Genomic DNA, 26,911 nt, shown 5'->3' with positions numbered 1-26,911 from the left:
GGTCTGGAATCCAGTGCCCAGGACTTCAACTAGTTTAAGAGTGGGGAGGGTAGAGAACAAGCATGATAGCACCTGCCCAGCTCCCCAGCCTCATCTTCCCAGACTATGTCACGTGTACCTGATCTCTCTCGTACCTTTGCACATGACACCGCTTTCTCCTCTGGGAAGCCATTCCCAGAGGACCTGCCCTCTCACCCCAGGCTGGGTGAGGTACCCTGCCTCAATGTGCCCAGTCACCCTGTGCCTAGTCCTATGTCACTCTAGGACACAGGAATGCACGATGCAGACTGAAGGAGGTGGAGTGGCTGGGAGGGGAGGCCCAATTGGAACCTGGAGAGACAGGCGGGGGATAAAGTACAGAAGCAGGTAGTCAGAAGAGGACTGAGTACGAGGGGAGGGAAACAGCATCCACTTCTGACTGAACAGCTAGCAAGTGTCTGGCATCCTCTGATCCGGACACAGCGTGACGGTCGCGGGCACAGAAGAGCTGGGGGGCAAGGAGGCCTGAAGCACAAGAAGGAGCCGGCGGGCACAGCACAGGGGTCGCAATGCAGGCTCTGGGCTGCCTGCCGGCCTTCTCAGCCCTGTCAGGCCACTGCCTGGCTGGGTGGCTACTGGCCAGCCATGCAACCTCCCTCCGCCTCAGCCTCTCAACTATAGAACAGATGTAATAACAGCACCTCTCTCACAGGGTTGGCGTGAGAACTAAATGAGTGAGGACACACGAAGCATGAGAAGGATGCCTGCACGTTCTCAGCGCGCATTAAATGCTAATGGTTGCTACCGTGGTGTTACAGCTGTGCTATCTGTGTGCTTGCTGAGGGCGTGCTTGGGGGCCTGGCCATCTTGTTCAGTGTGTGTATGGCCGCTACCTACAACTGGTTCATATGAAGTACTTGTATATCGTCTCTAGGTTATTCCCAAACTCATGACCACTTTGGGCAAAGATCTCTGGAGAGCTAAGAGAACACTGAAATGCTGCCATACAAGGCACAGCTTAGAAATCTTCCAGCCCCATGAATGGCAAAGGCACCCCGCATCCTTCTGCCAAGCCAGGTCTCCATGCTCCACGTGGCTGCCAGACAGCACGGTTCTCTGGGCACCTTCGCTCTGCCCCTGCGATACTCATTGCTTGTCAGCCTCCGATGGGCTCCTAGCCCATCACACCTGCAGAAAGTAGCTGGCATGCCTAGCGTGTTAGGGTTTGTTCTGGGCTATGGGCCCTGACAAAAGTCAGGTTCAGGCAGGCAGGAGTCCAGCACAGAGTGGCCCTTACCCGCTGGCCGGGCTGTCCACTTCCAGGTGCTGCTCAGGATTTCTGGGGCTGCTCTGCTGCTCGGGGCTGCTGGGGTCTGCCGGCTTCTGGGTGGGTGCAGCTGGGTCTCCCCGGTCATCTTGCTGGGCTCCAGGCCTCCCCTGCCACGAGTCTCCCACCTTGGTGGCCACATTCTCGTCCTCAAAATCAGCCAAGGTGCTGAGGAAGAATAAGCCCTTGGTTACCGACTACACACCGATATCCTCTCCCGTGGCTACAGCGGGCTCCTCTTCCGGGAGGTGGGGCAGACAGGAGCCCGGCATGGCCCCCACCTCGGGGAGAGCTCGTGTCTTCCTCAGGGGGACCCCAGCACCACTGCTCCCCTCCCACCAACAAAGGCTGTCCCCACGTGTATTACATGAAGCCTGAGCCCAGATGCTTTTGTCACCCCCAGTCCAGCAAGGAGGGAGTGCCTTCCTGCTGTCCTCGGCATCAAGCTCTTTGGGAAACCTTCCTTCCGTCCTAGCCTCACATCGCGGCTACCCTTGCACATCCCTCCCATCACCATCCCCATCCTGAGGTGCTTCGGAGGGCCTTGTTCTCAGTGCCGGTGCCTCCTCCACATCCCGTGTGATGGTGCTGCTGCCTGGTGGCCTCAAGCACCAAAGATGTCACATGTACACTGGCCGGGGCCAAGACTGAGTGAGATTATTGAGAACATGAGCCTAGCATTCCAAAAGATGAATATCTCGTTCACCATCACCTTGATCCTGGCCCATCCCGAACTCAAGCCTCCCAAAATCAGCAGCCTGCCTCCGGCTGGTGGGGCAATCTTAGGACGAGAAGACCACAGCACCAGCTACCTCCAGCCCTGGGACTCTATTCATGGAAGTTAATCCCATAGTAGGCAGGCAGGCTCGCTGCCTTCAAGCTGGAATAACAAGGGGAGTGGAGCTCATACCTTTTGGACAGTATGCTCTCCTCCGATAGTGCCAGCAGAATGCCCTGACACACCCGCCCCACCTCTGCCTGTGACATACAGGCTTGAGCTAAAGGCAAACCAAGAAGGCCTAAAGAGTTTGTTTCCCGACTCTGGAAGCCGTGAGCTAGCTTTACCATGGACTTAATCGGAGTCCTGTACAAACCCCTATCCCCTACAGAATTACGGTAATAGAAGTTATCCTCACCAAGTTTGTGAATAAAGCCAGGATTCTCAGCAAAGAGCAATTTGGACGTCCACTGTGACACAGGGCCAAGTGGATGAATAAGGCTCCTTCACCCTAGGCCTCAGAGCAGAGTCACTACAATTATAGGCGGTATAACCCACCTAACCCATAAAAAGGAAATCTTAGTAAAACAGTCACAGGAAGTCTTGCTGAGCAATGTAACAACCCAGAGGTCTTCCAGGCCCCTAATGAATTGCCTGGAAGTCAAGTGTTTAGAGATAGGGAAGGTAATACTTCTGGCTGTAACCAGATCAAAGATCCAGAAGCCTAATACAGCTACTGACAATTCTGGACACAATCACACTCTCTACGTGGAAGAAAACAGCCCCTTCGACTCTTGTGCTACCTCCATTACACTCCTCCAATGGTTGACAGCAGTTGTCCGCGGTGAACAAGTGTGGTTAAAGTTCACCTGTTCCTAATGCAGAGAGAACATAAACCTGAAAAGCCCAGACTTGCAACACAGAGGAAAACAGCATATGCTTTAGATGTAAAGTCTAATAACACAAATTTAGTGGGGAGAAGGTGAGCTTATCTATCTTATTAAATGAAGTCAGGCCAATACGGCTGGTAAAGGGGACCAGAGGCCACCTTTCTGAGTGTCCTTAAATAGTTCTGGTGGAAAGAGATAGTCCTCTGGGACTGGTTTATTTGGCTGTAACTTCTTATAAAAGGAGAATCCAACATTTACGTAGTACTCTGTGCCAGGAAATGTCCTACATGCAAACGCATTTAACCCTCACAACAACCCTGCGTGGTAGGATCTATTACGGCCACTATTCTACAAGTAAGGAAACTGAAGCACATAGATGAGTACGATACCCAAAACCGCATAGCAAGTAACTGACAGAGCTTAGGTTTGAGCCCAGGCACAGGAGTCCGTGCTCACTATACTATACCACCTCTCCCTGTACCTGTATTGTGATGAAGCAAACCAAGTTAGAGTAGGGTAGAGTTCCTCCAGTTTGGGACAGCTCCACCGCTCTGCAGGAGGCCCCTGCCCACCCCACTCCCCTCCTTCCCCCACCGCTTAGGAACAAGCCGCTTCCCCACGGAGCCCCAGCGCCCAGAGCAGGCATCTCCGCCCGAGGGCCCTCGTGGTTGGAGGGTCGAGCCGCCCTCCCCGCGAGTCCACAGCTCCCGGCCCCAGCCAGCTCTGAAGACCAGCGCCCAGTGCCCAGACACCGCCGACACCAGGGCACCCCGCCAAACAGCCCCTTTGGCTCCTTGCGGGCACCCAGCTCCCTTCCTCTCTCCCGCCTCCGCCGGCACTGCGGCGAGGGTGCACACGTGGTCGGGGAGGGCTGCTTCAGCCCCAGGGACGGTGGAACCACCCATGTCCTCCAGGCCACGGGGGAAGGGCAGCCCGGCCCAATTGTGATCCTCGCGCGCCATCTAGCGGCAGGCGCGGGCACGACCGCGGGAGAAGCGCCGCCGAGGCCGCTCACGCCCACGGTAGCCATTTCGCTGTGTGGACGGTCGCGTTTCCCGATAGGCACCGGACACAAGCTCGGGACTGCAGAAAATGGCGGAGCGCGCAGGCGCACACTCGCCGAACGCAAACGCACACCCTCCCGGGGCACGCACGTGCAGGCACACACGTTGCGTGCCGGCGCGTGTGCGCAGGCGCACACTTCTGTGCCGGCGCGCGTGCGCAGGCATACACGTTCTGTGCCGGCTGCGCAGTTCCCTGCAGGGCAGGTGGGGACTCTGTCCGCCTTTTTTTCTTCCCATTGTAGAATCTCCTGGCCTCCCATGACATCGTGACAGCTCTAGGACAGAGTTTGTCAGCCTCACCATTATTGACATTTTGGACTCGATAACTGTGGTGGGAGCTGTCCTCTGCACTGTAGGACGTTGGGCAGCATCCCTGGTCTCCACCATTTGCCAGTAGTACCCTCTTCCCAGTTGTGGCAATCAACAGTGTCTTCAGACATTGCCAAGTGACTCTTGGGGGGTTGGAGGTGGGGGAGATGCCCCTGTTTCAGAACCACTACCCTAGAACAATTGAATCTAAATCTCTCCGCGTGGGTCACAGGATACTTTAAAAAAAAAAACAAACCACTTCTCAGGTGATTATCAAGTGCAGCCAGAGTTGTGAAACACTGATCAAGAAAGTTTGTTTTGATTTTGCAAACTTTTAATCAGAGAAAATTAGTTGTAAGCCTGGGCTGTACAGTTACCAGATCTGAGCTCTATTTCTAGCTTTGCTCTTCATAGGAGCCCTCCGTTTCCTCCACTGTCAAATTGCATAATAAGAAGCCAGATCCTTCCCCGGGTTTGGGGAATATTACATGCGATTGTGCAGATGGCATGCTGTACACATTAACCATCTGACAGTTACTGGTTCTGGGTCTTGAGAATAGGCTGCAAAGAACAGAGTTCATAAACTAGCTTTTCAAAGTTTTTCCTGGGGTTTTTCTTAGAGCCTCTTCAGTTGCGACTCAGCTCTGCCATTTGGAATCGCTTGACAAGTCAGGTAACCTTTCTATGCCTCAGTTTCCCCATCTTATCCATTTCACAGGGTTGCTGGCAAGAGTAAAGCACCTGGCAGAGCACACTATAGGTGTCAATTTTTGTTTTCACTCTGTTAATTGTCAGGGCAATTTGAAACAAAAAAGTCACATAATAGGGCCTCATACCTTAGAGATCCGTTACGCACCCCACCCCCAGCATCAGTTTATGTAGGGGTGACAAATGTAAAAAAGTAGCTGTAATGTGGTGTGAAATTGCAAAAATTCACTCACTTTTTAAAACACCTAAATCAGACCGTGTTCCTCTCTGGCTTAAAACTTGAAAGAAGATCCAATCTCCCTCTCATGGCTTACCAGGGCACGGTTCCATCTATGGTCCCCCTCACCGGGTAGGCTACTTTATGCTTTGGAACCTGCTAAGCGTGTTCCCAAAGCAGGGTTTTAAGTTTGTGTTTCCCTATCTGCAGGTCTTTACTCCTTGCTTTCCTAGAGTTGTTCGTTCCTCCACTCATCTAAGTAGTACCCTCCTCACCACCATTACTCTCTATCTTAGCACCCCGGCTATTTCTTTCAAAGCACTGTTCTTCCCAGGAGTCACAGAGACCTGACTTACAGTCCTTTGTTATTCATTATAGTTAGGCACAAAGCTCACATGATTGTGGGGAGGGCCGTATGAGACACTGAGTACAGGGCTGTGCACACAGTAGGTGCCCCAAAGTGAAGTATCTGATACAAAAGGCCAATCAGCCCCTGCCTACCTTGACAAACCTCATGTGCCACGCCAGTAAACACCAGGTTATTTGGAGTCCTTTGTACATCCTGTACCCTTTGCTTGGAGGACTCCTATTCACCTTTCAAGATTCAGCTCAAAAGTCACCTCTCCCATGAGGCTGTCCTGGGGCCCCCTTCCCCTGTTCCAGTCTGGACCAGGTTTTGCCCCCCATTAGCCCTGTCCGATTTGTCTGTGTACTCCAGTCTCCAGCACAGAGCAGGTGCCTTCCAAGTGGTTGCTGACTGACAGAGTGGGTGACTTCCTGACTATGGAGGACTTCCTGGCGGAGGCCAGAGGTTTCCAGCTGGGGCTTCAGCCCTCGCCACGTCCCTTGGGCCAGCTCACTGGCCTCACCTTCCCAGCCAAAGGCTAATGTACACTTGAGTCGCCTCTCTCCACCGCACAAGCTCAGCACTGTTGGCTGATGCCTTACCCCTTTGGGTCCGTCTCCATGTCGTCCAGGTGTGCTGGGCTGTTGCTCTTCCTGTTAGCCAGGACGGCAGAGGCAGAAGTGGCACCAGAGCTGAAGGAGGAAACACACAGACCTTCTGAAGCCTCAGACCAAAGGAGACCTGGGGCCCAGGTCTTCCCCTTCCCAGCTGCATTCTCACAGGAAAGGACGACCTACATCTGGCCGTGACCAGCTTGGAATTTCTGGGGAAGTGTCCTCCTAGTTTGGGGTTCCAGCATCCTTGCATGACCTACACCTCCCAGGGCTCTGTGGGAATCTAGAACGATCGTTCCTTACTAAATGTTGCACACACCCACAGCAAAATGGCCACTTCCCACTGGTGGGTTGGTAGATGAAACAGGGCAGAAGCCTGCAGTGTGGGAATGCACAACCTCTTCCCATTGCACCTTTGCACCTCCCTAGCCACCTCCACATGCTCCCTGGGACTGAGCCCTCTACTGCTGGCTGGCTGTCCCTGGGATTCTTCCCACTGACTTCTCCTAGCAGGGTCTCTTCCCAAGCTACACTTCTCAATGCCTTCTTCTCTGCCACCTCAGCTTGGGTCCCTATGGGTAGGTGCTGAGTTGTCTGGGTCCCCTGACTTATCACCTGTACCCACTCCTGCACTGCCCCCGGTGGGTGGGTTCACCTCCCAGCCTTCTCTGTCCTGCAGTGATCACCTGATGTGAAGAAGGCATGGAGCTGAGAGGTTCAAGGGGGACCCTGGGGTGCTGGACGTGAGGATGAACCCTAAGGCCGTCTGGCAATGGGATTGGTCATTGGGCAGTTGCCCCACCCTTACCTGGTGGCTGCTGGTCCAGGCTTATGAGGCTGTGAGTTGGCACTGGGCACCTCCTGATCATCCAGGAGAGGGGTAAAGACAGCAGGTGAGGACAGCCTGTGGAAGGAGGCCAAGCCCGGTCTTGGTTCAGGACTTTGCGTCTTTATGTCTGCTCCCCCCGAGAGGGTGGCTTCTGTTCCCAACAGATGATGGGCACTAAGGAGTTCCTCAGATGGATGCTTGGAGCACAGTACTCACTCACATCCTACAGCTGACTGACACCAGGACAGCGTGGCCTCGTGGTGAAGGGCACACTCCGTGGGGGGGCACATGACTCTGTTTCAAATCACAGCTTTATTAAGCTTCTGGCTGTGTGACCTTGGGCACATCAACTGACCTCTTTGGGCCTCAGTTGGATCATCAGTGAAATGGGGTGACAACTGTGTATGCCTCATACATTTTCTGAGAAGAGTAAATGAGTCAATAGATGCCAAGTACTTAGAAAAATGCCTGGGCCCCAACATGTGCTAAAGTTCTCCTGTGATTATTACTGGGCCCTGTGGCCATTTGTAGAAGCAGCAACCCTTTGCAGTCCGTCTGTGCCCATCAACTTGATACAGATTCAGTGGGTGCTGTCTTATGCAGCCTTCCCAGGTATAGGCTGAGTTCTATGTCTCTCTGTGACTCACAGCATGCCGAGCAGTTACCTGTGCGAGCCTGCACCCTCCACTTGAGTAGCATGCTAAGAGTTCCTCATGTTTGTTTCCACACCCACTTACGCCAGTTGTACTTGCAACCATAATCACTGAATTCAATTATAAAGTAAACTCATAAAAATGAATGGAAGGGCTTCCCTGGTGGCGCAGTGGTTGAGAATCCGCCTGCCAATGCAGGGGACAGGGGTTCGAGCCCTGGTCTGTGAAGATCCCACATGCCGCAGAGCAACTGGGCCCGTGAGCCGCAATTACTGAGCCTGCGCGTCTGGAGCCTGTGCTCCGCAACAAGAGAGGCCGCGATAGTGAGAGGCCCGCGCACCGCGATGAAGAGTGGCCCCTGCTCGCCGCAACTAGAGAGCCCTCGCACAGAAATGAAGACCCAACACAGCCAAAAATAAATAATTAAAAAAAATGAATGGAAAAGGAGAGTGGGTGTTTTTTTCATGACAAACAACCTTTTCTTTGCAAAGACCATAAAAGCAAGTCCCTTAAAAATCATTGTCTATAGAAGAGACAATGTAAAAGACTGTTAAAAGTCATAAAAGTCTAGAAGATATTCAGATAATTTTGCAACTTAATATGAGCTTTGGCTTCATTTTAAGGAAACTGAAAGCAGAAAGCAAAGACTTCATTTCGCGAGGGGGGCATAGGCAAGAAGGATGTTCTGGATGAATATTCGAAGACGAAGCAGTCAAGAACCAAGCCCAGTCATGTTGGACCAGAGAATGGAGTCAACCTGCAGGACCGTGCTGGCCAGCACCGTGATGCAGGCTGCGGGTGTCGGGCTCTTGCACAGTCCTCCCCACTAGCAGGAGCTCAGAGAACCGAGGCCCCGGACCCGTGGCGTTTCCTGGCACTGGCTGAGGCACAGTGGGCAGACGCTGGGGCCTGTCATCCTCTTCCCATGTTGGCTTGTGCTACTGATTTGGAAGTCAGGCCTTGGCGGTCCAGGCATCAGTTGCAAACTAATAAAGTTAGTCAGGGCAAGGGGCTCCCAGTGGGCTTGGGCAAGTAGGGGCAGCTGAGAGGGCCAGTTGGGAAAGTGGAGATTCCCTCCTTGGCCAGACTACTGTAGGGCAGGGGTGCCGGCTGGCAGCGTGCCTTGGTGGCTCTCTGTAGACACCGGCTTCACCATTCCTCTCTGGCCATCTGTTCTGAACCATAAGGGCTCTAGAACAGCTTGGAGCTGAACTATCTGTGCCAACATCTGTACACCTAACCTTTGTCCCCAAGGATGAGTCATGCTTGGTTTGGAACCACTTGGGGACAAGTGGGACCTTGCCACTCCCCAAATCACCTGAGAAAATGGCCCCTGACTCCACCCAGGTCCAAGAAGTCAGAGCCCAGCTAGACACGCTTGTCTCCTACTTTGTCTCACTGGGGCCACTGCTTTTCCGCTCACTGAACTTGAGAGCAGAGCTGGCCAGAGGAGGAAGGTGGAGGAGGCTTTGGGGCTTCTGGAAGGGATGAAGGACCTCCTTCCAGCTTGCCCTCACAGCTCAGCCAAGAAGCAGGAAGGCAGCGATTCATCCATCATTCCCTCCTTCTCCACATGTTCATCCTACCCGCCCAGGCCCGCCCTTATGCCTACTTGGGAGGAGCCTGAGAGCCAGTGGAAGAGGGTAGGAGAAGGAGCAAGATTGAAGCAGAGGTAAATCTCAGAAGTGGGAAGTCCGGGGACAAAGGATGTGGCGGTGGCGGGAGTGCTGGAGATGGGAGAAGCAGTAGACGGGACTATGGGAAATGACCAGTGCCCCGCCCCCAGCAGCCCAAGCAGCTGTGGCGACTTGACCAGGAACAGGAGAGAATCAACAACTTGGGGCCACGGGCCTCCCCCAGGTAGCTCACCCTCCTCTCCCAGAGCTGATGTCTGCTCCAGCCAAGCCTTCAGGTGTGGAGCCCGTGGGTCCGGATCCTATGTTGCCGTCACTTGACTGTGCACTTGATCTGTTATGGGAAGAGAAACATTTGCTGACTGATTGGGTTTTGATTTAATTTAACTCATATGTCCTGAGAGTGGGCCTCAAGGACCAGAAGCCCAGGCTTTCAGCTGCCACCCTGCACTGCTCCAACTGAAGCCAAGCTGATATCAACAATATTTCTGCCTTTTTTCCAAACTTGATGGGCTGGGAGCAAGGTGGAGCCAAGAAACAGAGCAAGGTGGCACAATGGGGGGCCAATGACCAATGGAACAAGAGACAAGGCATCTGGGGCCACTAATAAACCAACACAGCCCAGGGCAGAGACAAGGCTCCCCGAACAATCCTGGGTCCCCTTCCCCCATTCCAGTGCTGGGCCTCCACAGGGTCTAGGGCTGCGCACTAAGAAGACAATGGCAGGTAGACAAGGCTGTGGGCTCTTATCCATTACTTCCTGTTCAGGAAGTGCCCAACTGTGAGCGACTGCTCACCATACCCAGGCTCCCCTGGTCTGGCTTGAAGGACAGGTCAGTGGGATGGTTGCGGGATGGCTGGGGCACAACCAGCCCCTCTGGACTCAGCATCCCCTGCTATCGGTCTGCCTCCTATCCCTGCACCCCTTCCACGTCTCCCTTCGTCTACAGGCCACCCTGGAAGGCCCTGTTAGATGCTCTGCTGGGGTCCATGAATCCTTTGGTCACTGACTTCCTGAAACCTCCAGCTTGGCGGCCTTGCTGGCCTAGAGTTTTGTCCTCCTCTGCAGCTGGCTCCCTGAGGAATCTTGGCAGGGGCCTGCCCTTCTCCAGGCCTCATGCATTCCTTCATTCATTCTTTCGGCAGATATTCATTGAGGACCTGCACTGCCCCCGACACTGAGGACACAGTGAAGAATGGGACAGTCCTGGTCCCAGCTCCATCCACTGACCTTGGATGGGGGGGCCACATGGGCTCCGTGTCCCTGCACTGAGTTACCTTTCAGAGTCTGCATCAAGGCCCTTGAAGGCCCTTTCACCAGTCAAGTCTCTCTTGGGCTCTCTGGGGTTGGGGGCTTCGTTGTCTTTGGAGCCTGGGGAAGACCTATGGTGGAAAGAAACACAAGTTAACTACCCATCAGCCAACCATACTTAGGTGGGGGCAGTTACCCCATCCCCAAATGCCAGCTTTCTCCAAAGAGCGCAAATCCTGATATTGCAGGATTGGCAAATTATCAAAATCTACTAACAGCTGCTGTTGACTGAGGGTCAGACCCCATTCTCATGACTCTGAATGCATTAGCTCTCCACATCAACCCCACAACACGGTCACTGTTCTTATCCATGCCCACTTTCCAGATGAGCAAACTGAGGCACAGAGAGCCTGGAGTGACTTGCCCCGAGTTCCACAAGTAACAAGGGGAGAAGCTGAGATTTGAACCCAAGCAGTCTGACTTCAGAGTTCCAGACTATAATCTTCTATGGTGTAAGACTGATCCTAACTCCTGATTCAACCTCCCTCCATTGTCTCTGAGGTCATCAGGGAGCCTCACAGTGTCAAACCCAGCAGAGACACTGCCATCACTCTCACCATTCAGGACCACTGACCCAGTGGGCCACTCCCGCCTTCTCTCCCCCGTCCGTCCATCATGACTCTGTGTCACTGGCTTAAATGTTGGTGTTCCTGGCATCCCTCTCCACCTGCATGCTCTGCCACCTACCTTGGTCACCTCGTCTGCTCCCATGGCGTCAACTGTCATTCTTAAGCCAGTGACGTCTGCCTGTTCCCAGCTCTCCTCTGTGCTCTGACCCGTACCCTCCCTGCTTCCGGGACTGGCCCTCAGGCACCTCACCCTCAACGTGGCCAGAACTGAACCACCCTCACCAGCTGCCCTCAGGGGAATGACCAGGCAGCTGCCACCTCCACGATACTATCTGTGCTCAGTTTGCTGGCTCCTCTCTCCTCGAGTCCCTTGACTTTGTACCCCATGTAAATATCGACGTTGAACCCCGTTATTTCTGCTCTCATCCCTCTGCATAGAGCATGGAAATCTCTTGAGCCCTGACCTCTCTCCCAAAGCTCAACCAGAAACCCTCAAAAGCCTCGTGGTAATTTGCATTTGGATGCCTACAAATAAAGTCATCATATAGTCATTTGTAAAGTACTAAGTATTTATAGCACCCCTTCCTGCCCCCTCCCCTTAGTTCCCACTACTGTAGTGACTTATGGAGCAAAAAGCGCAGGGAGGGAGTCAGGCAGTGGGGTGGGAGTCATGGATCTGCCTGCTCTTGGCCGTGTGGCTTTGAGGAAGTTACTTAAGCATTCATGGCCTCAGTTTCCTCATCTGTAAAATGGACATAGTGATTGCATCTACATCCTGCATGGGGACACGTGTTAGGCTGTTTGGGACAGGGCAGGGCTTAGTGAATTCTAGCTTTCCCTCTTTCTTCCTTTTCTCCAACTTGACTTTCCTGTTGGAAAGTGGGGGAGGGGTGCTCCAGAGGATCTCCAAGGGCTGTTATAGCTTTGTCACTCCCAGACAAAATGCCAGAGGCCTTATGGGTTGTGGAGGCCTTATGGGGCACACAGCACAGACCTTCCTGAGAGACAGCCTGGCTTCCTCCTGCATCTCTCAGGGTCATTTTGCCCCTGTTTCTCAGGGACTGGTCACCTTAGGGAAACCAATGAAGCAGCTTCCAGTGTTGCCTTATTAAAGACGTTGTCACACTGGGTGATTCTCAGTCATTCCAGCAATAAATGCTCCTGCAGTCCTGTTCTGGGCCAGCCAGGCCTTGAGCGCTCCAGGAGCTTGGAGTCCTTGGGGCAGAGCCATCTGTGAGTGGACAACTGTGACTCCGTGTGGAAGACTCTCTGGTGGAGGGATGAACACAGCGCTGTGTGAGCTCAGCGCGGAAAGCCCCTCACAGAAGCTGCCTCAGAAAGAAACAAGCAGAGGAGGTGCTGCAAAGGGGAGACGTCTGAGCTGAGACTGAAAAATGCACATGGGAAGGGGCATCCCCGGCAGAGCCTACAGCCTGCGCAGACGAATGGGGCTGGGGGAGGCTGGGGGGGGGAGGCTGGGGGGGAGGCTGGGGGGGGAGGCTGGGGGGGAGGCTGGGGGGGGAGGCTGGGGGGGAGGGCCCAGGGAGGAAGGGTGTATGAGGGGAGCCTGGGGACGGGGTGGATGAGCCCCACCAGGCAAGGTAGAGAGTTCAGGCTGCAGAGCCTAAAGGGGAGGGGGCATTGCAGGGTTTTTCCCCAGGGACTGGCATAGGACCACCGCTGCCCTTTAGAAATGGCACCCAGGTAGAAATATGGAGGAGATTCTGGGATGGAGCCAGTGATGAAGGAGGCCTGGCCCCAGGGGAAAGGCACTAGGGAGAGAGATATCTCTAAACGAGAATGGATAGGACTCAGTGCCCGACTGCGGCGAGGGTGTAGAGAGGGAGGAGCCAATGCAGACAGTCAAGGGCCCCAGAGATCGGGGCTCCCACTGCCCCAAGGATTAGCCTGGGCTTGTGCCCTGGCCTCCCTCCCCAGACTCTGGCTTCACAAGGTGGGGTCCCAGTCTGTCGGTTTCACTGCTGTGAGCTGGGTGAGTAGCTAAATGAGCAGCAGTCAGAGCCCCTCCGGGGAGAAGCGGCCTCTCCCTGCTCACATCCCCCTTTGCCCCCACCCAAGCTTCCCTGGGGCCCAGCTCCCAGCCCCCCCAAACCCTGCCTGCATGTTACCTGACTGTCTGCCCCCTACCTCGGGGCAGGGGCTGGGCCTGCCGTGCTCCCTGCTGGTTGTGCCGCCCCCGACCCCCTCCCCTGTCCCTTGAACTGTCAAGGCTGACCTAGTGACCCCGCCCCGTTCCTGGTGCCTCCCCCCGCCACAGCTGCTTCAGTGGCTTCACGGGGCTCTGCAAAGCCAGATCCCATCCCCAGGGCCCAGCAGGGTGAACCATCGCCTCCAGGGGCTCCTGGCACACGCTCAGCATCTCACTCGTGTCTGCGTCTGCCTCCCCCACCAGGCAGACAGTAAGCAACTTCAGCGGGGGGTGGTCGCCGCTGGGTCCCCAGGGCCGGGTCTGGCCTCCCATGGACCAAGTGCTCGCTCCCCAGGAGTTGTGGGGTGAAATGGGATGGGGGCAGAGAACCCAGGTGGCTCATGTCTCCCATCAACCAGCCCCCAGGCCTCATCACTTGCACCCTGACCCTGCTGCCCCCAACTCTAGAACCGTGTGTAAGGAGCCCCGGCAGCAGCAGGCCCTGCACCTCGTTTCTTCCAGGTCTGGGGCCACCAGGCAGAGTCCCACCCCGGGTGTCGTGATCCGCAGGCGGGCAGTCTCCTCGCCTCTTGCACTGCGACCAAAGGAGAGAGTCAGAGAGTCGGTGGTAAGAAAGGCCTCCGCTTCTCCATCTGTGCTGGGGATCCAAGGGTGTCCTCTCTCAGGAGCCTCCTGGCTAGTGCGGTGGGACACCCAGACCCACTGCCTTCCCCCCTCCCCCTTGTTTTTTCTCTCGTCTCCTCTTTGGGCTGAGCTCAGGCCACTGACCTCCACGTCCCAGAGGAAAGGGATTGAAGGACCCCCCTCACCAGTCTCCCATCCTCGACCCCAGCCCCCTTCAGACGGTGCTGCTAATCACTTGCAGAGGTGCGCCCTGCCCGTGGCCGCACTGCAGCATCCAAAGTGGCTATTTGTGAGTTCAGGGGCTGATGGGAACGGGTGATGAACAAGATGCCCAGGAAACCTACAGACCGAATTTGGAGTGAGAGCCAGTGGAAGGGGCATGTGGGAGACTCAGGCGATGAAGGTCGGAGAGAAGGTGGCTGTGAGCTTGAGACCAGGGAGGCTCAGACAGTCTCAGCCCTCAGAGGGTCCCTTTGAGGGTTCCTGCACTCAGAGGCTGGTCCGAGGGTGACTGCACACAGCCCTCCAGTTCCAGTGTATTTTTTGCCCCCACTGCAGGTCCTGACACCCAGCAGGATCGGGCCGTGGTGATGGCTAGGGCTGGAGAGAATCTAGAACTCCCTGGCTTTCTGGGGTTCCCCTTCACTCCAAACCACACCTACCCAGGTCCACATCACAGCCACTCACTCTTTCCTTTCGTTGCACCTGGCCACTGGGCTACAGATGGGGTGAGCCCCAGGTCTGCCTTGGTGAAGCCCCAGCCCAGCAGGGGGCAGGATGAGGGCCGAGTGGCATGGGCCGTGCATAAATCCAGCCCCAAAGGCACCCGAAAAGCTCCATGGAGGAGTAGGCCAGCCCCGGGCAACTGGGGGCATATAAGGGGAGGAGGTGGAAGCTGGCGGGGGTCTTAAAAGCAGAGACCAGATTGAGTGTGGCAAAGGGAAGCCACAAGATGGGCTTGAAGTGGGGATTGGGGGGTGGGTCTTGAGATGATCAGCCTGGCACGTTAGAAAGGACACTCCGGGGTCCCAGGAGGAGGAGGGGTGGGGGGGGACAGGGACTTGAGTAGCCCAAGTAGTCCTCGATTTGTGTGAGCCCAGACGGCTCAGCTGCTCTCAGTCACCTTGGAGTTGACCATGGCATCTGGCTCCAACCTAGACTGGGAGCTCGTGGGGGCCAGGTCAGTGGGCTGCGCCTCTGTGTCCCTCCTGGACACTGCAGATGACCAGAGGAAATGGAAGCGCTGCCAGAGACAGGGCCTCTCTGCACATGAAAGACCAGCGAGGGCCTGGTGCACGCAGGTAGCTCTGATCTCCGCCTGTCTCCACGATAACCACGAAGACAGCAGAAAGCCCCGGGCCGCTGTCGCTACTCTGTCCCATCTAAAGCACGTGGTGCCAGGGAGCAAGGACACGTCCCACTTGGGGACGTCACAGGCGAGTAAAGCATACCTTCTCCCTGGCGTTTCTAGCTATGTCAGAGAGGAAATAGGGACCCCAGCTGGCGGCTGTCCCTCAACGCCTTGCTCCTGAGCGATTTCTTCTTAAAGGCCCAGCTCACATGGTACCTCATCCAGGGGCCCTGTTACAGGTTGCATTGTGTCCCCGCTAAAAGATATGCTGAAGTCCTAACCCAGGTATCTGTGAATGTGACCTTATTTGGAAATAGGGTCTCTGCAGAGGTAATTAGTTAAGATAAGGTTGTGCTGGGGTAGGATGCATCCTAATCCAATATGACTGGCGTCTTTACAGAGAGGGGACATTTGAACACAGACACACAGAGGGAAGACAGCCACGTGATGATAGAAGCAGAGGTTGGAGGGCTGCATCTACAAGCTAAGAGGTGCCAAGGGCTGACTGCACTACCAGAAGCTGAGAGAAAGGCCTGGAACCGATTCTACCCCAGAGCCTTCGGAGGAGCACACAGCCCTGCTGACACCTTCCTTCATTTAACTTCTGGCCTCTAGAGCTGTGGAAGGACAACTTTCTGTTGTTTAATCCACCCAGTTTCTGCTACCTTGTCACGGAAGCCCCAGCAAATTCACACAGAGGCAGTAGCTCCTTCTCAGGCGCCCACGGCAGCATTTCCCTCTGAGACCAGCAGGTGCCGACGTTGGTCTCTCCATTTGTTGAAGGGCCCAGCAAATCAGGAAGCGCCCAACCATACCAGCACCCAGGCAATGCGCAAAGGGCTTTATGTGTACTATCTCATTTAGGATTTGGGACAGCCTCTGGAGGTACGTATCACTGCTCCCTCTTTTACACATGAGGACACTGGGGCACAGAGAGGTAAAGTGACTTGCTCAAGGTCACACAGCCAGTACAGGGCAATGCCAGGGTTTTGCCTTGTGCCAGAAGCTGTGCTGTTACTCCCTGCTCCCCAGCCCCTCTGCCAGGCAGCATGCTGGGGCCCAGCCTCCAGGCCCCACCTTGATCAGGTGAGGCAGAGAGCCAAGAAAGCTTGAGCGGCGCTGTGATGGGGCCAGCAGCCAGGCCCGGGGCTCTCACACAGGCCAGTTTCTCTGAGAGAAGGTATCTGAGTGAGCTCAGTTAGGAAGGTGGGGAAATGAGATGAACCCAAGAAACCAGCCCCATGGTGCATGGAGGGAGGGCCATTGCCACAGGTGAGCAGTGGAGGGGGGAGGGGAGGGGCTGATGGTGGAGACACAGGAGCTCAAATTTGTACACTTAGTGCTGAGGAGCCTTTGAGGCACCCAGGCAAGTCAGGAGTCCAGAGGAAGACGGGGCATCCTTGTGTGGCACTCCTGTTCCTCTCTGAAGTCCCTAAAGGGTTTGGTGCCTAGACAGGGGCGCCCCTCCTAGTTGGCTGAGAAGCTGACCTTCAGACCCAAGCCAAGGGGGATGGGGCAGGGACACGCTTGGGGAGGGGCCTGAGGACCACGCTGTGAAGTTCTCCTTTCCTACTTTGCCATAAACCAGCCGCCAGAACTGTGAGACAATACATTTCCATTGTCTGAGCCACCAGTTTGGGGGACTTCGTTACGGCAGCCTGAGCAAGACAGACAGCCATCTTGCTATAACAGCCAGGTGATGGGTAGTAAACATCCAAAGGAATTTTCTGGAATAAATGTTAAAATGCCTCTCAAATGATAATATAGCACAACCTACTTCTCCTCCTATGTTCTTTCAGAAGGCATCTGAAACCAACCTTGCTTTTTTATTTTATTCAAAAGAGAAACTAAGGAGAATTCAGAGATGTGCATTGTTTTTGCTGAATTGTGTCCCCTCCAAAATTTATATATTTAAGTCCTAATCCCCGGTACCTCAGAACGTGAGCTTATTTGCAATAAGGTCGTTGCAGATATAATTAAGATGAGGTCGTTCTTGAGTAGGGTAGCCCCTAATCTAATATGACTAATATCCTTATAAGAAGAGGAGGTCAGGACACAGACGCACAGTGCAAGACCTTGTGAAGAGACGCAGGGAGAAGACAGGCATCTACACGCCAAGGAGAGAGGTCTTAGGAGAAACCCTGCCAACACCTTGAGCTTGGACTTGCAGCCTCCATAACTGGGAGACAATAACTGGGTTATTTGAGTCACCCAGTTTGTGGTACTTTGTTACAGCAGCTCTGGCAAACTAAGCCCCCATATTCCATCAATCACCATGTCCCATCAATGCTACCTCGTGAAGAGCTCTCAAATTTTCCTACTTGTTCAAAAGTTCTTAGGGTGTCCTGTCTCCCTCCTGGCACAGAAGAGGTGGCCCCAAGGACCGAGGTCACATACAAATGGTTGTGGGGCTTGAGTTGGGGAGGGGCGTGTAGGACATGCAGTGGCAATTCCAAGACCTGTAACAGCCCCAGAGGCAGTGGCACTGTCGGCAGGACTTAGCATGATTCAGCTCAAAGTACAAGGAGGTATTGATTGCCTTTTGCCTGCAGACAAGAGAGAGCCATTATCTGCCCGGACACTCTGGGGCTCAGAAATCAGGGCAAATCAGAGCCCCACCTGGAGTGAGATCACCCACGCTCACCCTGTCCCTGCCCTGTCACCCCGCTGCCAGACCCTCCCATCTGATGGCCTCACAGGCCAGAGCCAGTTCTTGGCACCCACCTGGGCTCCCGAGTCCCAGCGGGGCTAGGCAGGCTGGGCGTGCACTCCATCCAAATCGCCCCAGACAGTTTGGCTCTGCCCCCGTCCGCACTGGCAAAGAGGAGGCGGAGGACAGCATTCGCAGGTTGAACTTGACCAACTTACAGGAGAGTCTTGAACAAACCTAAGAATAGCACGGCTAGTGCCCTGGCCACAGACCCTCTCACATCCCACAATTGGTACTTTTCCTCGGGATGTTGTGGCTGCCACTGGACTCGGTGGTGGAAGGGTTAAGTTGACACAGATAAGCACTAAACAGACAAGACTGAAGCACTCTCTCCCAGGAGACCAGGCTGTTTTGCTCCTTTCAACCCCAGGACATCCAGCCAGAGAGGCCCTTACTGATTTCTGTGCCCCATCCTGTCACTGGGCATACAGGGACACTGACCCTGAGGTCCTGTAGGGAGGTGACCTGGCAGTCACCAGCCCTGGGCAGAGATGAGCAATTGATTACCTGCTCGAGCTGGGAGGGGATCGTGCCAGAGCAGGTGGGTCCTGGCTTTTCTTGGAAGGCCCGTCCTCATCCACCACCTCAACCCTTTGGGCAAGAAGAGAAACAGATGCACCGCTGTCCTCAGGGCACCTTTGGCCTGCGAAGCTGCCCTGGAGCTTGCTGCCCCTGAAGGACATGCTTTCTTTCAGTGGTGTTTATGGCTTAGCAACTCCAGCTTGGGATAAGGACAGAGCACTGGGTTGAATAGCATCCCACCAGAATTCATGTCTTCCCGGAACCTGGGAATGTGATCTTATTTGAAAATAGAGTCTTTGCAATCAATTTGTCATCAAGTTACAATGAGGTCACACCGGGGTAGGGTGAGCCCTAAATCCAATGACTGTTGCCCTTATAAGAGGGAAATTTGGACACAGACACACAGAGAAAAGAAGGTCATGTGATGATGGGGGCAGAGATAGGAGTGATGTGTCTACAAGTCAAGGACTGCCAGCAAGAGCAGATGCCGAGAGAGGCCCGAGATGGCTTCTCCCTCGCAGCTCCCAGAAGGAACCAAGCCTGCCCACACCTCGGTCTCAGACTTGGAGCCTCCAGGACCGGGAGACAATCTGCTCCTGGACTTTGTGCCAGTTCCCACAAAGCGCCGGTTTGTGGTACTTTGATATCGCAGTCCCAGGAGCCTCATGCAGACATCACGCTGCCACCACCCTCTGCCGGCTGTATTCTAGGCAGCCTTTTTGGTCCTCCCCCCTCCGTGCCTTCGCACCGCTGGGCCCTCTGCCTGGAACACTTGGCATGCCGAGTCCTCCTTGGTCTCCAGTCCTCACCTCGTCATGGATGTCCTCCCTCTCTACCCAACAGAATACCCCTAACTCTCAACTGGCCAGAAGTTTCTTCCCTGTCCTCCCCAAATACTCCCCTTTCCCAGAAGACGTCCTGTCAACTAATGGTGCCACCCTTCCCTCATTCAGCTGGAGTGTCTTGATATCCTGATCATGGCCCATTGAACCCTGTTCACCCTTTAGGGCCCATCTCCAGGGTCACGGTCACTTCCAAGGGCCTGGTCAGGCAGGGGCTCCCAATGACAAGCCTCTGGACTCCAGCCCAATGATCCGTCCTACCAAGGCACTGTCCAGCCCACCCCTGGCAGGGTGGGCAAGAGGGCAAAGGAACAACTTCTCTGTAGCCCAGTAGCTACTTTTGCTGCAAAACCCCAGAGGCCGTGGAAACGCTAAAGCTCCATCTTGGGTCGGGGGCCGGGTTCTCTCAGCCAGGCTCCTGCTTATGCAGCATTGGTTGCCAGGGTCTTATGTGCCACCACAGCCACCCACGTGCTTCCTTGGCTTCCAAACAGAAGCCACCAGCCCCTCACGACTCCCTCTACTCAGGGACGGTGACCGCACCCCACCCTGCGCCTGCTCTCCCCACACTCCACCCCTGCCAATGGAAGACCTTCCCTTTGCCGACACTTACCTCTTTGCGATGAACGGGGCCTGTGTCTCCTGGGCAAGGCTGCTGGAAGAAGCCAGAAAGGTGACGAGTTGGGCAGAACCCACAGACAGGTGACATCACTCCCAGCACCTTGCCTACCCTGATGGCAGCAGCCAGACCTCTCAGGTTTCCAGAAAGTAGATCTGAGAGTCCCAGAAGGTGTGGTCAGGAGGGCCCTCTCAACCCACCCGTCACCAGCCAGAGGAAGACCAGAGCCCTGAGGGGAAAGGAACTGGTCCAGAGCAGGGAGCGGGTTGGTGGCTGAGCCGGCCTGAGACCAGACCCTGACGGGTCTCCTGCTGTGCAACTCACCTGGCACTCTTCTTGGCCGCCGACAGGACGTAGGAGTGCTCCCGGGGAGCTGTCTTCCTCACCACACTGCTGGCAGCCTCTGACCTGGGGTGGCACAGGGAGGGGGCATCTGATGGCATGAGGAGGGGCTTGCTCTGCCAGCCTAGCCAGGCAGCTACTCGGGAGGCAGGGGGAGCTTTAGGGAGCTGCCCGAGACCCCACACCTAGAGGGCGGCAGAGTGGGCAGTCAACGCCCGGCAGCCTGGCTCTGGAGCTCTCGGCCCTTCCCCGGTACCTCCGAGGCCTGGGGACCCCTGCTACTGTTGACTCTGCCCTTAGGACTGCCTGTCTGCTGGGCCTTCAGCGTGGGGGGCTTTGGTATGTTTCCTAAGTCATGGAGGGGCCAGCAGATGTTGGGAGTGAGGGCAGGCTGAGCTCGGGGCCTAGCTGCTGCCCAAGCATCCAACCCTCACTTTGGGGCAAGGGGCATGGGCACGTCTGGAGCCCGGCCCTGCCCCCAGGCACATACAGGAGGCTTCTCCCAGGGCACCATGCACTGCCTATTTTGGTCCAACTTGCTCAGGAACCTTTTTAACAAACTATAGAAATTCCTCATTACCTAGGTTCTGCCCTCTTAGAAGGTTCATAAGAGGGTCCCCTGGGCTGGCCCAGCACTGAGCGGGTAGTTCTGGGATTCCAGGAGTGCCACCGGTGCTGGCAGCGACCCTCCAGCCAACAGACCAGCACTGATGCTGCACACGCTGTGCGCAATTCCTGTCTCACCAGAGACTTGGGCCCCGCCCTGGCCATGGGACGCCCAGCAGGCACCGTTACCTCCGTTTCTGCTCATCAGAAGAGAAGGGCACCTCCTCCTCTTCAGCAGCCCCTGACGCTGAGCTGCGCCTGACGTTGTAGGGTGCCCTGGGGAGGGGGGGTTGAAGAAGTTGGCAGTCATGGGCCCTCCTCCCTCTACGTCTGCCCCTGCTCCCTGTCACAGGCTGCCACCCTCAGCGGCTTGGCTTCCTGACTTACAACGATGACAACACCGAAAACAACACGTGTGGGCATGGTTGCCCCTGGACTCTGCTCGCGCCACTTCTTCCTCTTCGAAAGCTAGACTTGCTATCTGTCCCGGTTCCAACCCTTACTGTACCCCAGGACCCAGTTCAAGCCTCACCCCTTCTCCAGAAAGATTCCCTAGCTGCTCTGTGTCACTGGATGATGGTGACAAGGGACAAACAATATAAAGATGTGGGGCCCTGCGAATGCAGGGCCTGGGCACGCAGGAGAGGGGCTTGCACAGGGGCCACAAGGGGAGCTCCAGAGGGAGTCCCAAAGATTTATATCCAAGAAGCAGGCCAGAGTTAGGCACAAAGTGCCCATAGGTGATAGGCTGCCAGGGCCAGCAGCATGCTTGGGCTCACCAAGTGCCAGCCCAGCTCGGCCCAGCCCAGGAAACAGCTAGGGCCATGACCCATGACACTTTCTCCAGACCCACTAGCTCCTTCTACAAGCTTCCTACAGCCCCTGCTTTGCTTCAGATCGGAAGTACGATGTGCACACTGTCCAATTTTCTGGAGCTTGTCAACCTCTGGTGGGTTCCAGGCCACAGTGGCAACTGGCAGTGATGTCAGGCCGACAGGACTAGCACCCCTGGGCTGTGCTCAGACCTGGCTGTGCTCAGAGGCAAGCAGCCAGCTGCCCTCAGCGGGCCCAGTGTTTGGGCTCGTCCTTGGAGGAGGGAACCAAGTTGCGTCTGTGATTGCATACTCACAGCTTCTTGTAATCCTCTGTGGTCATCCTGTAGCCAGAGGAGGAGGGGCGGGGAGGCCCAGCAGGAGCTGCTTTCCCCAGACCAGCAGCGCTGCAGAGGCAAGGAATTTCTGTGAGTCTACCCGCAGGGCCCCTCTTGCTTCCAGATTTGCCTACGTGGCCCAGCGGGCAGGTGGACAAAGGGGTGCTGGTGCCCTTTCCTCTCTGCTCTCAGCCCTGCCAGATACCCAGAACATCTGCGCAGGGCAGCCCTCTTGCCACAGACAGACTCAGCCACCTTGGTCCTGCTTTCCTGATGAAGCCAGGTTCAGCCTGTTGGGAAGAAGGTGGCCTAGAGCGCAGCTCAGTGCAGCTGATCAGCAAGTCAGGCTCCCACTGCCTCTGTCTCAGTGACCAGGGCCAGTCAGGACTGGCCCAAGGACAAGGGCACTGGTAGTGGTCCAGGGCCTTGCCTTACACAGGAAGAGACCTGCCACCCACCACCCCCTCAGTGACAGGCAGAGGACTCTCTCTGGCCTGAGCGTGGCCTGGGCCCTCACACCTCCCACGGGCCAACTGGCCAGCACCCTGCGAACACACCTTTTTGGAGCTCCGTTGGCCTTGGGGAAGTGCTGCTGGGGCTGAGACGAGCTGTCTACAGGCTTGGTGAACACACCCCTAAAAGAGAGCCCGGGAGAAGCAGTGCCGTGAGCCCCCCTGGGAGAAGCTGGGGGCGGTGCGGGCGGGCATGGGGAGGTGGGCAGGGTCCTGTGGTCACCTACCGGATGATATAGCCAGTGGGAGCCCTCGTGCTCGGGGGCCTGCCAAGGGAGAAGAAGGTATGATGTGAAGCCAGGCTGCCCAATGACGGCAGAGTGGGTTGGCTGCTGGGTGTCCCAGCGCAGGCAGAACAAGTGGAGCAACAGTGGCCAGCTGCTTCCCAGGAAATCCAGCCACGCCTGCACCCCTAGCCGGGATGCCTGTCTCCCTCATGCTCCCCCAGAAAGGTACCCCAGGCCGATTCTTCTGGGCCCCGGCCCACAGCAGGTGCCCAGGAAGGCATGCTCCACGGCTGGGCATTTATACAGAGGTGTCCCCTCCAAAGTCCGGTTTCTCCCTGTTCTGACAGCCCTCCTCACCTCCACTCTCAGATCTGACCCAGCTCACGCTGGAGGCTCTGTGCTCAGAGGTCTGGGGCTGAAGCGATGTCAGGCAGAGCCCCTAACCTGATCTGACCCCCTACTCTGCCCAGCCCCCTCCAGGAAGACTCACGAGGGCCCAAGGGGCAGAGCCCAGGCAGGAGCCAGCTGCCCTTTCCTTCCCGCTCTGCTTGAGCCTCCCTCCCCCAGCCCATGCGATGCCCACATCACAAGTCTTGATGCAAGTTTGGGACTGGAGGGCACGGCCAGGGCTTGGTCAGTGCCTGGAAAACATTAGACTCCATGTGCTGGGCACCTTCCGCCTGGGAGGGGGCTCAGAGGACTCGGGTGAGGGCTGTGGGCAGGCAAGAGCTGGGAGTGCTGGGGAAGCAGGGCTGTGAGTTCTGGGATCAGAGGCAGGAGACAAAGACTCGGCAGATGGCTCTTCTGTCCAGGAATAGAGGAGCTTGGGGCTGGAGCAGCGTGAGAGGGTCTTAAAGGGACCCCTCACAGGCAGCTGGGAGGGGCGGTGCAGAGCCCCAGTGTTCTCCATCCCCATGGAACCTGTCCTTAACAGGGCATCGCCTCCTGGAGGTGACCAAGTTACAGGAACACTTGGAGTGGAACCCGAGAAAGAAAGGTCACTTATCCCACGTGTTTTCCAAATATACTCCCAAACCAAAGCCCAGGCTGAGAACTGCACCCCCAAAGTAAACATACTCCCCAACGAATAGATTATCTTTGAACTGTGCTCGGGCTCTGGCCAACTGCCTTTATCACAATTGGCAATTCTCTCCTTTACGGTCATCTCTCTACTCAGGACGTGCCCGCGTTCCCGGCTAGGATGTCAGTTCCCCGAGGAGAGGGTTGTGTCCTCTGTGCCCAACACAGGACCTGGCAGGTAACAGGGGCTGAGCCATTGAGAGATTACGGGCAAGGGCATAGTTACCGGAGGGAGCCCCTGTGGCTAGCAGTGAACTTGGACCCCTGCCTTCCAGCTGCTGCCACTGCCTGTACCACCACCCCAGGAAGGCACTGGCCCTGCACTGAACTGCCAACTGCTGGCTCTTTGAAGCAAGGATCAAGCCTGAATTTAGTGGTCCCCCTAACCCTAAACCCCGTACTTCTCAGGAGTAGTTCCTCCCCATAACGGCAGGATGTGCCCACCCTTCAAAATATGTCATCTTGAACTTGGGAGACAGTTGGAGCAAGTGTGTGAGTCTCCCCTGGCACTTGGGACGCTGTCCTGATACAACAAAAAAGTGACAAGTAAGCACGTCTTAGAGCTTGCAGAATTTGCATAAAACCGAAGTTGTCCAGACCTGTGAGTATTGCCTTTTTAAAAACGTGCCTGATAAATCTTATATGTTCTGGTATAATGTTATAAGTCATAATCCTAGTTATTCCTTTAAAATGTATATCTCAGAAATAACTAATTTTCTTGTCAACTGCATTATTATGAACTTTCATCAAATCTTTAAACGTGGTCATTTTTAAGCCTTTTGTCATTTACAGACAGTTTTGGGTGTACTCTGATGCTTTTGCAAATATGTTCCTATAAAAGGGTTTCATCTTCAAGAAATTCATGGAAAAGACTCTGACAAGTACAGGTTTCTGGTAACTGACTGTACTGCTGAACTGAATGAATAAGCATTTTCAGAACTCTAATGAAAAACTGATGAGCTCATAAAAGTGCTAACAAAAGATCAAGATGAAAAAAAAAATTAATTACATGGGACTGAGTGAACTGATGAGGATGAGTATAATTTTTGTGACTTTCTGTTTGAATTTAAAAAAAAGAAAAAATCCCACAAGGACTCAGAGGCAAAGAATATACAAATCAATTTTCACTACAAAGTAAAGGAGCTGTTACAGTGGAGGATTACTGGACTGAATGTCAATATTATGACATAGTATGAGTGTGTTTCGTGTTTGGTAATTGCAATCATTGTTGCTTTTGTTGTGGTCATCCATGTACAATGCTTGGTGTCAGTCTATTTATCTCTTGTAAAAATAAAATACAGTGTGTGTGTGTGTGTGTGAAAAAAAAAAAAGAATGTTACAGGTGAATGAATTGCCCTAGTGAGATATGTATGTAATATAGCACCCTGTAATGTAATGTGTGATAATTAATATAATATAATAAAATGTAATATAATTTCTAAAAAAAAAAAAAGTTTCCTCATGCATCTTTGAAAGCTGTCCTCCTTTAATCCATAGACTTAGGTGATTACAGATTTTTCTGGAACTATAGTTTTGCCTTTTCCAGCCAGAATTTATATGAATAGAATCGTATAAGTTGCTTTTGTCTCTGACTGCTTTCATTTTGCAGTTTTCCACCCATGGTGTTTCATATTTTAATTGACTTCATGTATTGAAATTCTGCTGTATTGTTGAGTATGAATATACCACAATGTTATGTTTATCCATTCACAAGTTGATGGACGTTTTGAGGGTTTTTTTTTTTTTCAGCTTTTGGGTATTACAAATAAAGCTGCTGTGAACATTTATGTACAAAAAAAAAATGTGCCTGATAATGTGTATTATGCAGAATACGCATTTGCTTTTATAATCCCATATGCTCTGGCAAAACTTAGCATCTTGGAGCTAAGACTTTGTTATGCTCAGTGACAGTTTTGATCCCAGTTGACAGCTGGAGCCATGGACCTGGACCCAGTGACTCCTGCACTCCTTTTCCCAAGAAGGAGCAGAGTGGAAAAGCCATCCTTCCTGTGGAGTTCAAATGACTCAGTGTCCGCCAAAGGCTGCAGTACAGGGCCCACCCCCCAGCCATCTGGGCGCCACTTCTTACCTGGCCTTCGGGACCCCCCCAGCTGAAGAAAAAGATATGGCATGACTCCGGCCTGAGGGCAGCTCACTGAGGAAAGAGGGGACACAAAAGAGGGCGGGCACTACGTGTACCCCAGGAACTCGGCCTGCCGTTTCCGTCTCACCTTCTCCTTCCCCGGCCTGTGTCCACACTGCAGAGGCACGTGTGCCCACGCACGCCCTGGCAGCCGGGCCTTTCTTACCCCCTGACTTAGGCTGAGTGCGGCCCGTGGAGCGCCACCCCACGCCCAGCCTATCGCTGCCGGCCCTCCTGGCCTCCTGGACTTACAGGGTGTGGCTCTCTGATTCATCCTGCTTGGTGATCCAGCTCTTGTCCCCCTTCAGCGTGGTCCGAACCTTCATCTGCTTGAGGACATTATTGCGTTCCTCCTCGCCCGGTGGGAGAGGCTTCCCTGGTGGCGGCAAGGCCAGGCAGCGTCAGAAGCGAAGCCCAGCCCCCGGGCCCCGAGGCCTCCTTTCCAGCCCTCCCAATACACTGCTGTCACTCTGCTGCCCAGGCAGCGCTGTGGCCTCGCAGGGCAGGCCTGGAAGGAGGCAGCCACGTGCGAAGCCCAGGACAAGAGGGCACCCGGGCCTCACCTTTGCTGCTTCCTCCGAGAGCTGAGATACTCATGGTGTTTGCTCTGAACGTCCCTTCTCGGTGGATTCAACAGGGCTCCTGGGGGCAAAGGCAAGCACACGGCTTGTCACTTCATGCATTTATAATGGCTCGTGGGTCACCGTATGGTCCTTGGCAAACTGAGACCGTGCAGACTGTCCTTTGGGTGGAGTCTGGGCAGAGGCCGCCGCTGGGAAACATGACGTGGCCTGCCAGGGGCTGTCTGTTGGAGAGATGGCTGAGACAGGCAGACCACCAACCC

General features: G+C 54.8%; 1 protein-coding gene across 11 annotated transcripts in view; it reads right to left on the bottom strand.

The window, feature by feature from the left end:
• Positions 1-26,696, bottom strand: part of ZNF185 (zinc finger protein 185 with LIM domain) — a 44,625-nt gene extending 17,929 nt beyond the window's left edge. The window contains exons 1-17 of one of the 11 annotated variants that reach the window (XM_007183551.2): positions 26,631-26,696; positions 26,320-26,443; positions 26,014-26,079; positions 22,845-22,883; positions 22,663-22,740; positions 22,085-22,174; positions 21,145-21,231; positions 20,332-20,415; positions 20,002-20,043; positions 18,532-18,615; positions 18,039-18,128; positions 13,827-13,913; positions 10,567-10,671; positions 9,524-9,622; positions 6,981-7,076; positions 6,161-6,250; positions 1,277-1,474 (exon numbers count right to left, since the gene is read on the bottom strand). In XM_007183551.2, the coding sequence (XP_007183613.2) occupies positions 1,277-1,474; positions 6,161-6,250; positions 6,981-7,076; positions 9,524-9,622; positions 10,567-10,671; positions 13,827-13,913; positions 18,039-18,128; positions 18,532-18,615; positions 20,002-20,043; positions 20,332-20,415; positions 21,145-21,231; positions 22,085-22,174; positions 22,663-22,740; positions 22,845-22,883; positions 26,014-26,079; positions 26,320-26,443; positions 26,631-26,664 (1,493 nt within the window). In that variant the 5' untranslated portion in view covers positions 26,665-26,696. The remainder of the gene's footprint in view (positions 1-1,276; positions 1,475-6,160; positions 6,251-6,980; positions 7,077-9,523; positions 9,623-10,566; positions 10,672-13,826; positions 13,914-18,038; positions 18,129-18,531; positions 18,616-20,001; positions 20,044-20,331; positions 20,416-21,144; positions 21,232-22,084; positions 22,175-22,662; positions 22,741-22,844; positions 22,884-26,013; positions 26,080-26,319; positions 26,444-26,630) is intronic. The other 10 variants (XM_057538962.1, XM_028166836.2, XM_028166837.2 and 7 more) reach the window with 10 other exon arrangements.
• Between the last annotated feature and the right edge of the window lie 215 nt (positions 26,697-26,911).

Source organism: Balaenoptera acutorostrata, chromosome X (genome assembly GCF_949987535.1).
Source record: "Balaenoptera acutorostrata chromosome X, mBalAcu1.1, whole genome shotgun sequence".
Taxonomy (NCBI): domain Eukaryota; kingdom Metazoa; phylum Chordata; class Mammalia; order Artiodactyla; family Balaenopteridae; genus Balaenoptera; species Balaenoptera acutorostrata.
This window is presented reverse-complemented; position numbering and strand designations above follow the sequence as displayed.